At 37.3% G+C, this 11588-nt stretch overlaps 1 protein-coding gene across 1 annotated transcript in view; it reads left to right on the forward strand.

Moving 5' to 3' along the window:
* The window catches only part of HIF1A (hypoxia inducible factor 1 subunit alpha), a 29934-nt gene extending 18736 nt beyond the window's left edge, over positions 1-11198 (forward strand). The window contains exons 5-15 of the mRNA XM_054161724.1: positions 659-771; positions 1843-2045; positions 3458-3564; positions 3739-3886; positions 4889-5109; positions 5296-5576; positions 6085-6207; positions 6425-6819; positions 7660-7768; positions 10447-10573; positions 10739-11198. Coding sequence (XP_054017699.1) covers positions 659-771; positions 1843-2045; positions 3458-3564; positions 3739-3886; positions 4889-5109; positions 5296-5576; positions 6085-6207; positions 6425-6819; positions 7660-7768; positions 10447-10573; positions 10739-10890 — 1979 coding nt within the window. The 3' untranslated portion in view covers positions 10891-11198. The remainder of the gene's footprint in view (positions 1-658; positions 772-1842; positions 2046-3457; positions 3565-3738; positions 3887-4888; positions 5110-5295; positions 5577-6084; positions 6208-6424; positions 6820-7659; positions 7769-10446; positions 10574-10738) is intronic.
* Positions 11199-11588: the final 390 nt, after the last annotated feature.

The following is an 11588-nucleotide window of genomic DNA, read 5'->3' on the forward strand; positions in this document are numbered from 1 at the left end:
CTTTGCCCAGAACAGCTGAGCTAGTAATCAACTCTGAAAGGGTCTCCCCTGTGAAGGCAAAACTCTCAACTTAAAGCCTGCTGTTAGCAAGTAAAGATAAAAAATCAGTGCCTCTAAGATTCATATTAGAATGTCTTTACTTCCCCCTCCCTCCCAAGAATGCTATTAATGTATTTAAAGACTCAGTCCCTGTTTAAGAGTGTAAATCACTATGGAAATATTTGGATGAATATTAACAACTGTGTTGTTAATTCTGAATTGAAAAATCTAAAATCACTGCAGTCCTGAAGCGCCGCAGGCCTCTTACCCAGTGAGTTATTGGTGCATTTCAGTGGAAACCAGCTCAACAGCTTCTCATTCTGCTCTTGCTTTTCTTGTCTTCTAATTTTCAAAATCCATTAAATAGTCAGTCGGCCTTTCTTTCTCCCTGCTCCTTTTTCCCTGAAATCTGGGAGAGTGAATTTGGCTGCAAATATACCACTCTTAAAACGTCAAAACTTCACGTTTCTGCCTCATGGTACAACTCATTCTAAGAAGTGGTTATCATAAAGTGCTGTTAGGTTTCTCTCTTTAATTTTTGGGTCTTCCCCTTGTCTTGGAGTTCTCCAACTTTTTTATGCGAGAGCTTAAGAATTGCTTTACTGTTTGCCTTTACTAGGTCCTGTGAAAAAGGGCAAAGAGCAGAACACAGAGCGCAGCTTCTTTCTCAGAATGAAGTGCACGCTGACTAGCAGGGGGAGAACAGTGAATATAAAGTCTGCTACGTGGAAGGTAACTAACACAAAGGGCTATTTTGTATAGTTTGACAGCCTCCTCTTCAAATGTCATAACAGTGTATTTCAACATTTTTATTTAATGTAACAAGCTTGAGTTACACTAAGTACTTATCTGATTATGCTTCAATATGCTGAATTGTAATGCTGAGTAAATAGCAGAGGTTACTGAAACATGTTTTAAAATTAGAGAATTTATTAAGTGTTTTGAGAAACTGTTTTCAGATGGAGGTCAGTTACTTGCTAGAAATTGTAATTACTAAATCTGTTTGCATAAAGCTGCCTCTCAGAAAAAACCTCTTGACAGTACTTATGCTGATACCTGATTTCTTTTGATTTAACACTGTAAATGTGACAGTTGAGGTTTCTCTGAAGGACTTGAATACCATTCATTCTGATGCAGCTGGCTATCCCTTTTGTAACAGTTGGAACAAAAAGTGCAGCCTGATAACTTTCTGCAGTGAATGCATTTTCTCCTCTGGACAAAAAGTAACCTTTTGCTGTATTGAGTAGTATTATGGCTCACAATTCTCTTTTATAACTTAATTCTCGCTCAAACATCTATCTTTACTGCAGTGAACAATTCCTACTTCAGAATGGTTAAAACAAACAAAAGTAACAACACAAAATGCAAAACTTCTTGTCTCTTGAGGAATGTGTTTGCAGCAGTGATGTTAGAGATCAGAAAACCTAAAATGGAGGTTGCTACTATTACCATAACTTTAAAATTTAAATAGTAAGATACCTTTGGCTGAGGCAATTGCATATCAGTGTCAGCACTCATGTGACTTTGGAGGAAGTTAACAGAGACGCAGTAATGTCTGGTGCTGCTTCAGCCAGTGCCCGAAAGGAAAGAGTTGGCAGTCTATGTACTCATGGCAGTCTATGTGGCATGAGAACTGCTGCTCACCTTTAGCCATCTATCTGGAAGCAGCGCTGCCTTCCTGTTACTATCACATCAAGGAGTGGGGAGGGGGAGAACTTTGCTCTGGGTGTGCCAATGAAAATGTTGTTGTGTTGTCTGACAGACAAGAACCCAGCCTTTGTTTACAATACAACTTTCCGGTAGGTACTCCACTGCACTGGACACATTCGTGTGTACGACACATGCGGTAATCAAACTCACTGTGGCTACAAAAAGCCTCCCATGACATGTCTGGTGTTGATCTGTGAACCTATTCCTCATCCATCAAACATCGAGGTCCCTTTGGACAGTAAAACATTCCTCAGTCGTCACAGTCTTGATATGAAATTTTCCTATTGCGATGAAAGGTAATACATATTTTGTACTTTAAAGGTAATATGTATTCTGTACTTCAAAAAAGAACCTGTGTGAAGGATTTGCAGGGTTGGAACACGTTGGCTAATATTGACCTTAAACACTTACGTATTCTTAACTCATTAACCTGATTCATCTGCACAATGGATCAGTGGGATACTTTCCCTCTTACTAACAGATCATGATGCCTTATTTAAAAGCCAAAATTTTAAATCTAAGGAGGATGCAGGGTTATTACTTTGGAATAAATCCTTAGCCTGCAGTTAACTGCCTGTTCAGACTGGTCTCTAGTTTAGTGGCAGCAGTTAAATTGAAATGGAAGATTCTACCAGTTACTGAAAAAATAGGAAGGAGTTCAAATTTGTCAAAGATGGTGGTGCTTTCTAGTGACTGTAGAGAAAGTGTGTAATACTTCTCAGAAGTATTTTGTTGCAACCATTTCCCCCTGTCCCTTCCTCAGTGTCTGTTTTCTCCAGTCCTAAAAAACCCACCAAATAGTTCAGCTATACTTTTAATGCAGTATATCTGCTATTGATAATCAGAGTTTGTGTTTGGGTACAAATTGATGAAGTACTCACATATGTAACACAGCTGTTACTACCCTCTGGAAACACAGCTTTCCAAAGCTGAAAAACAGAAGTGGAAGAAATCATTGGCCTGAGCTATTTGGGGTTTTGTTGTTGCTTGGGTTGTTTGTTTTTTGGTGTGTGTGTTTTTGTTGGTGCTTTGTTTGTTTTTTGGTGGTGGGTTTGGTGTTTCTGGTTTTGTTTGGAGTGGGGGTTTGGGGTTTTTTTTGTTTGTTTGCTGGGTGTTTTTGTTTGGGTGTTTTTTTGGCTTTGTTGCTACCTGTTTCCTTTTCTTTATAACAAAATCAAACTTCTAATCAGATACTGCAGTTAAGTGCAAATTGATGTTAGTATAGGTTATTTTCTGTCCTCTGCACTAACCACCTTTCTAGTCTGGTGTCTCTTAAACAGTACTTATTTGGTCACATTCTGCATGCAGAATAGGCCAAAATAAATGTGTTCCCCGGGTTAGCACTGCCCTCTAAGGGCTGAAGAAAATACTGTTTTCTGTAAAAGCTGAGAGGACTTCAGTGGGAAGAATAAATCTGATTCCTTATTTCTTTTAGTTGCAGGGATTTGCTTAATCCTGTCTACCTTAGGCCATGATTTATAAGATTTTACTTCTCATTGAATATTTCTATCTGCTGAAATGCTTCTTTTAAAGAAGTGTGAAAATAGCAATTTATTTCCAAAATGAAAAATCCCAGTAAACCAGGGTTGCTGTAAAGGTGTATGGAAGTGACTCAAGATTTTTCTAGATGTGCAAGTATCCAAATACTCTGGTATTTATGCTGCTCCATGTCTGCATTTACTCAGCAGTTTTTCCCCTTGTTTTTAAGAATTACAGAGTTGATGGGGTATGAGCCAGAGGAGCTCCTGGGTCGCTCTATTTATGAGTACTATCATGCACTGGATTCTGATCATCTGACCAAAACACACCATGACAGTAAGTTGAAAAAATGTATTTAAAGCCCTCCAACTGCAAGAGATGAGATAGAACAGTGAGGGAAAGCAGCAGCAGAATTTCCAGTTGCAGATATGAATCTGCAATAAATACTTGTCTGAAACGGTTTCATTTTTTTCTGCCTGTAGTTAAAACTGGTGTCCTTTCTGCTTTTAGTGTTCACAAAAGGGCAGGTGACAACAGGACAGTACAGAATGCTCGCTAAACAAGGTGGCTATGTCTGGGTTGAAACTCAAGCAACTGTTATATACAACACTAAGAATTCTCAGCCACAGTGCATAGTATGTGTAAACTATGTGTTGAGGTAAGTTGTGTGGACGTTGCTGTTATTTGACATCATTTTTATTGAAGACAAAGTCAGTTTCTAATGGCATTGCAGCTTTTGTTCAAGTTTGAGAGCTTGATCCTCTGTTGAATATATGATGATGTGTTACTATTTGTTACATTTTGGTTAGAATAATATGACTGTTAGAATTAGGAATTGTATTTAATACCAACTTTTTTTGATCTGGTGAAGAAATCTGCAGGCAAATGAGCGTAGGGCTAGCCTCTTCTGTACCTCCCACGATGGAAGCATTTGGGAATGTGTGTGTGCTCCAGACAGCTTACTAATCTTTGCATTTACTGATCTGGAGCAGTTAATTTCACTAATAACCTCTAGTCATGGAGCCAGAGCAGCAGTAATGGTGTCTTTCTTAATCCCATTTATTATATTTTTTCTTCCTTAGAACCCTTCTTTTAATTGAAAGCTTCAGCTGGAGGCAGACTGTTGGCTGGTTTTTGCTGCAGTTGTACAATAGCCCTCAGTTAATTTTGAAAAACTCCAGTGAATGAACCAGCACCTACCTACCAACATATTGTTTGTTCATTTAGAAAGAAGTGTTCTAGGAAATAACTGAACTTCTTAATTTTTTTTATTACTTTCTCAATACTTTCAGAAAACCACCGGTTCGGGTGGTTTGCTGTTGGTATTTTGGTTGGTTGGTTGGTTGGTTTGTGGTTTTGGTTTGGTTTTTCTGGTGTGGTTTTGTTTTTTGCTCTGTTTTAGTTTTGTGGGGTTTTTTCATGTTTGGGATTTTTTTTAATGGCACCACAATTGGTGGTACATTGCCTCATAAATTTGAGGAAGAATGAGTAAGGGGGGGAAAATATTAAGTCCCTATCCTGATAATATTGTGGGGGGGGTGTGGTAGTTCTGGGTGATTTGGTTTTGTTTTTTCTTCTTCCTTTTCCAACTTAGAAAACTGTTAAGCCTGAATTTACTCCTCCTAGCTGTATTTAAGTCATCTTCCTCTCTGTCTGACAGTGGGATTGTTCAGAAGGACTTAATTTTTTCCCTTGGACAAACTGAGTGTATGCTGAAACCAGTGGAGTCTCCTGATATGAAAATGACCAAAATATTCAGCAAAGATGACCTGGATGATACCAACAACCTATTTGAAAAACTTAAACAAGAACCAGATGCTTTAACTGTGCTGGCCCCAGCTGCAGGAGACACAATTATATCTCTAGATTTCAGCAGTAATGGTGGGTGACCATTTGAATTAGAAAGCCTGATAATTGGTAGTTAGTATTCTACAGTACATTTTGAAAAATAATCTCCCAGTGTAACTTACCCACTGTAACAGTGAACTGTGCTGTTTAAATTTAATGAGGTCCATAGACATGCCGAGTATTGTTACTTAGGTTGATGATTTCTTTTAATTTTTATAGAGTCTGATGAGCAACAATGTGATGAAGTTCCTTTGTATAACGATGTAATGCTCCCCTCATCCAGTGAGAAATTGCAGAATATAAATATGGCAATGTCCCCACTACCTGCCTCTGAAACTACAAAGCCACTTCGTAGCAATGCTGATCCTGCACTCAATAGAGAAGTTGTATCAAAGCTGGAGCCAAACACAGAGCCACTCGAACTTTCTTTTACCATGCCCCAGGTGCAAGAGCAACCAACCAGCCCTTCTGATGCAAGCACCAGCCAAAGTTCACCTGAGGTTAGTTACGTAATTTGGATACGCTGTCATTAAAATGTATGTGCTGCTGTTGGAGCTTGTGGAGCGAATCTGGTTAAGGATACAGCTGAGACAGGGAATGAAAATTTTCTATGTTGTGACTTAAGCGCAGGTCATGATCTGAGGAGAATGATAAATTTTCATACTGAGAATTATCTTTTCACCAGAGTCTTGTAAATGCATGCAATGTCACTTGATAGAAATGAGAAGAGCTTGGGATTGGTCTTTGTAGGAAAAAATGGTTCAGAGACAACTTCTGAACAGCAAATTAGCTGACATAAATCACCGTAGAGGTCCAACTAATTGGGTACTTCCCCAGTGGGGTAGATAGGAATGTGTACTGACAAATGTGTTTTCCTTTCCCATTTCAATTTTGTGCAACTGTAGCTTGGAATTAGCTTTTACATAGGACATTTTTCAGAGAATCTGTAGACACAATGCAGAATGATGTAATGACAAAAACTTAAAACTGCATTTGATGTTTTCACAGCCCAGTAGTCCCAATGACTACTGCTTTGATGTGGATAATGATATGGCTAATGAATTCAAACTGGAATTAGTGGAGAAACTATTTGCAATAGATACAGAAGCAAAAAATCCATTTTCTACTCAGGTAATGTGTACTAAATTAATTCTGTCATCTTAATATTTATTCTCAGTGTGCTTCTCTTAATGCCTTCAGCAAACTCCTTCCTCTTCTATGTACTATTTTTATTAAAATAAATGGCAAAAAAAATCTGTAGGGATTGATAAAAGGAAGAGCTTCAATGAAACCATGATGCTGTAGCTTAGATGTTCTTACCTATTTACCACTTTCACCTCTTTTCTAGGAAACTGATTTAGATTTGGAGATGTTGGCTCCTTACATCCCAATGGATGATGACTTCCAGTTGCGATCCTTTGATCAGCTCTCTCCACTGGAAAGCAGTTCTTCCAGCTCCCAGAGTGCAACCACCATTACTATATTTCAGCAGACTCAGACACCATCAAGTACTGCTGATGAAATAAAGCCAGCCACAGAACAAGTGGAGGATGTGAAGACGCTAATTGTTCCTTCATCTCCTGTCCGCGTAGTCAATGAAACGAGTAGTGCCCCAGCATCACCTTACAGTGGGAACAGGAGTCGAACTGCATCTCCAGTCAGAGCAGCAAAAGGAACATTGGATCAGACGGAAAAATCTTGTCCGGGAGCACCCAGTTTGCTAACAGTTACTCTGAATAAAAGGTATTTCAAAAGTGTAGCTTAAGCCTTAGTATCTGTTCAAGAATTAGATGTAATACACCTAAGTACTGCCCACGTTGTCTTCAGCATTCTACTTCAGATTAAAAATGGCTACATTTAAATTTGGATATTTCAAGTACTATTGGTGTTTTTTTGTGTTTTGTTTTTACAGTAAGCTTCTATAAAGTTAATTTTGCAGTAGCTGTTACATAAACATCTTGGGTAATAGACAGTTACTATATGCAAACTGTCCATAAATTTGGTTCTACTCTTGTATCTGACACGAAGCCTTTCTAAAAGAATGCAGTAGGCAGTTTACAAGTCGTTACACCTCCACAGTATTTCTGGGGCTTTTTTTGCTTATGTAGTTATGAGGTAAGAGACAACTACAGACTCTGCTATGTTTATTGCTTTTAAAATGAGCCCTAATTTATAATGATGGACTGTGGCATATGTAGTACATACTTACGACAAATCTCTACAAAATCAGACATCAGCCTTTTGATACATAAAAGATTTATCTCTACATAGAAATATTCAGAATATTTTCCTCACCCTTCACTTCCTCCTTCCTGTTGAAAGTGAATTGCTGAACTGTTAGGCTTTTTTTGTTTTCTGCAGACCTTAAAAATTGTTGTAACTCATTCTAAGCTTCATGGCAAGATATTAAAGGCTAACATGTGCTATACTTGTAGACAACAATTGTTGAAATGAATCAATTATGAAAGAAAAGTAATATAGTTCATAATTTCAGTTCTGTGATATTGTGTATAAGTATCCACAAAAGAAGAGTGGCTTGAGCATAGTAGAAACATCTTAACAGCCTGAATCAATTTTCCTTAGATCTACTGCAATGGATGAAGAACTAAATCCAAAGATGCTAGCTTTGCATAATGCTCAGAGAAAACGAAAAATGGAACATGATGGTTCACTTTTTCAGGCAGTTGGAATTGTGAGTTTTGTTTTAACGTTTTAAAATATTCACTTTTAACCTTGCAATTTCTGAAATGAGGCATCAGTGCAGACTCCTGAGTTTAACTGTTTGTATACAGTGGAATCTTGGGATTAGACATAATTATTCAACAATGAAATTCCCACATACATGCAGATACTCCAATTTTAGTTCTCCTTCACTGTTAGCTCTTTCAAAAGTGCTCTCTATACCCAAGCACACTTCTTGTTTAGGTAGAAGATACACTTTTGTGAACGTATGTGTTCTTCAGTAGAATATACATAAATGTAAGACATTACAATTTGTAATTGCCATTTTTATTTTACTTTTGAATTTAAACTCAATTTTTGTATTTGTCAGTACTGGATATAGTGGTTTTATGATTCTTTCTATGCTTCCATCAAGTCTGAAATTCCTTTATTTGATCAGATAAGACCATCTGAACCATAAAGGAATAAAATTCATGTAACCTAGCAAATGTATATTCCTACCACTTCAATTCTGTGCACACTCTCTAGTAATAGCGTGTGTGATCATAAGTAGCACATCAACATCTGTCCTAGATATTAAAGTTTTAAAGTTCAGTCATTTAACTGAGGCTGTCCAGCTTGTTACTTTCTGCAAGGCTATTTTCTCTCCAAACGTTTCTCTTACTATCAGTTCTTAGTATTTCCAAATCCTGAGCTTCACCATTACTCTTCTTGCCTTCACTGTGAATTCCCTCTTCTCTTAAGGTCTTTCCGGTTAATTCCTAGCTCCTCTATTGCAATGTAGTCTTTGAGACTCTCTGTTTCTGTAGTGGTCTGTCTCCTAGGTGTAGTCATCCATCATGTTTTGCATATTTTCCTTCTGAACTATGAATTATTCCTGTATTAGTATTCTGTTTTGGGCATGAGACAAATCACTGTGTTTAATGTTGCTGTCCTCTAGAAGAGCTGGAAAAGTTTTATATGTCTTTTTTTTTATTTTCTACAAGGCAAACACACTTCATTTAAAATAATCATCCTTATGCCATTGTTTTCATTTGCTAAATGTTTTGCACTTTCATGCATGATGTTCTGTGAGTTCCAGTAGCCCTGCAAGAATTCACAGCTCTGCAAGGAATTTTACTATCTTCCATTGCCTTTTTATCATGTGATGGTGATGCAGCTGTCAGATAATGCTGCTGATAAAACATTCTAAATAGCATGGGATGTCATTAGATGCACAGAACACAAGTAGTTCAGTATTAATTGCTGAATGGTGTTCAGGCTTCTATGCCTAGTATCTTTTTTTATACCTATAGGCTCAAATGTTATCCTTTGCCAAACCTTTTTGATTTTTTTTACTATTCCTGACAAAAGTATTTCAAACTTTCTGATGGTTTCTGCACAGTCAGAAGCTGAATTTTCCATGTCTTACTGACATTATTTCAAGCAAATGCTTTTGTTGTTTGGCTTCTTTCTCCACAGTGGATTTCTGGGAGCATGAAATAGGCCCTGAGTATGTACAAAAGAAAAATGACGTTAAACCCAGTCTTATAAAATATAGTATTCTGGGATTGTGCAAAAATATGCCTCAACTTCTTAGCTGTATGAAGCAGGACTTGTTTTGCAAAGAGTGGAAATAAGTGAAGACTAAAATACTACTTCCATTTTCTAGAAAACAGAAGAATTGGAGAAAGGCAACATGTGTTATACTAAGATTATGAAATTGATCCAAATCATTACACTGAAAAAGACAGGAGCTGTTAATCTTTCTTAATACAAAGGGCTGTACTGCATTCACAGTGAAAAATACAAACCAGCAACAATGCAGGTGACTGGCCTTACTATGAAATGCAGCTTCTAAGTTTGAGTTGTCCTATTTTACAACTGCCCTTCTGACTTGCATGGGTATTTTATAACCTGAAAATGTGTGTTCTTAAAGTGTTCAGGATGACAACAGCATTCTGAAATACCTTTCCCTCTTACTGCAGCACTCAGTACTACTAACAAGACAAAACCTTGCAGGTTCAACTACTTTTGCTAGCAGCCTTGATACTAAGATGGTGGGGGTTTTCCTGTCATACCATCTGTTTCAGTGCCAGCTTCTTTCTACTTATCCTAATTATGTGGAGCCCTTAAAAGCTTTCTAATCTTTGTATCTTCTACACTACTGTCAAAACAATATGCTAAGGAGCTGTATCTGCAAGAGAATGGTTTAGGACTACATTCCCTACAAGACTTGAGGCAGATAGCTTGGTGGCAATAACTGGAGAGCAAGCAGAATTTACATCTTGAATTTAGATAGAATCGACCTTTCAAGATTCCTGAATCTCCTGTCTGTACTATTAATTCCAGTGCAGAAAACCATTAGAGACTTCAGTGAAAACCTGATGCTTACTCACATAAGAGCAGTGGTAATTAAGTGGGTGTGTATGTGTACAGGTACATGCCAATCATGAGAATGGTAACTGATGATAACCAGGATTTAGTGATTGTTTCCTGTAAGGGAAGTAAGGTCTTGAAATCTGTTTTGGTTTCCTTTTCAATAATTTTTAAGGCCAGTATACTTGGAAATATGTTTGCCCCCAAGTTCTGAATGTAACGATGCCTACACTAGTAATTAGTGAAAAGAACTGTTAGTTTGGAAGAGGGACATGGACAGCCAGAAAGAAACCTTCTTATTAAATAATGTATATTTTGTGTCTTTCTTAGGGGTCTTTATTCCAGCAGACAGGTGATCGTGGAGGAAATGCAACACTTACTTGGAAACGTGTAAAGGGATGCAAAACAAATGGTCATAATGGAGTGGAGCAAAAGACAATCATTCTACTATCAACTGGTTAGTAACTTCTTCTAATAGCTAGAGGTGGGTGGAGAGGGACTGTGTGAAAGAGAACTAAATGACAAAAACACATTGACAGTTTCCTCCAAAACCTCATAAGGGAGGTAAGGTTGATTGTGGTGAATAAAGTGCACTTTTTCTCCTTCCCCTCCCTCCTTTTAGACATAGCAAGTAAACTTCTAGGGCAGTCGATGGATGAAAGTGGACTACCCCAGCTCACAAGTTACGATTGCGAAGTAAACGCTCCCATACAAGGCAACAGAAACCTGCTACAGGGTGAAGAACTGCTCAGAGCTCTGGATCAAGTTAACTGAGTTTTCACAATACTTGTTCCTTTTTTGGACACTGGTGAATCATCACCTAAAGCAGTCTATTTATATTTTCTATATCTGATTTTAGAAGCCTGGCTACAGTACTGCACTAATTCAGTTAGTTCAGTTTTGATCCCCTTTCTACTTATTTTGACAGTCTTTTTAATATGTTCTTTATGTAACAATAACTCAAACTGTAGTGCATTTTTATAATTCTTTGGTACATACACTTTTAAGTCCATTACATTTAAAACACACTTGCAATAGCAGCTTTGAAATATGCACCTGATTTAAAAAAAAAATAATTAAAAAAAAAAATTAAATAAAATAGTATTTATTTTTTGGCTGGGGAGTTGGTCACCAAAACTTGTCATTAGTAAAATGTCAACACAGGTGAAACTGGGAACACTTCCATCCTGCTTTTCATAGGTCGTTGGAAGACTTGTGCTCTCTTTATGTTCAAGTAAGTTTTTTATTTCAATGGTTTTTATAAGAAACAACAATGCTTTGCAGCAGTGCATTGTAGCCACAATCGCACAATATATTTTCTTAAAAAAAAAATAATAAATACCAGCAGTTCCTCATGCAATATATTCTGCATTTATAAAAACTAGTTTTTAAGAAGAATCTTCTTTTGTTTGCCTATGGAATCATGTTTAAACCTGGATTATGTCATTATTTTAATCACATTGTAATATAAA

The sequence above is a fragment of the Dryobates pubescens genome, chromosome 5 (genome assembly GCF_014839835.1).
Source record: "Dryobates pubescens isolate bDryPub1 chromosome 5, bDryPub1.pri, whole genome shotgun sequence".
Classification (NCBI taxonomy): domain Eukaryota; kingdom Metazoa; phylum Chordata; class Aves; order Piciformes; family Picidae; genus Dryobates; species Dryobates pubescens.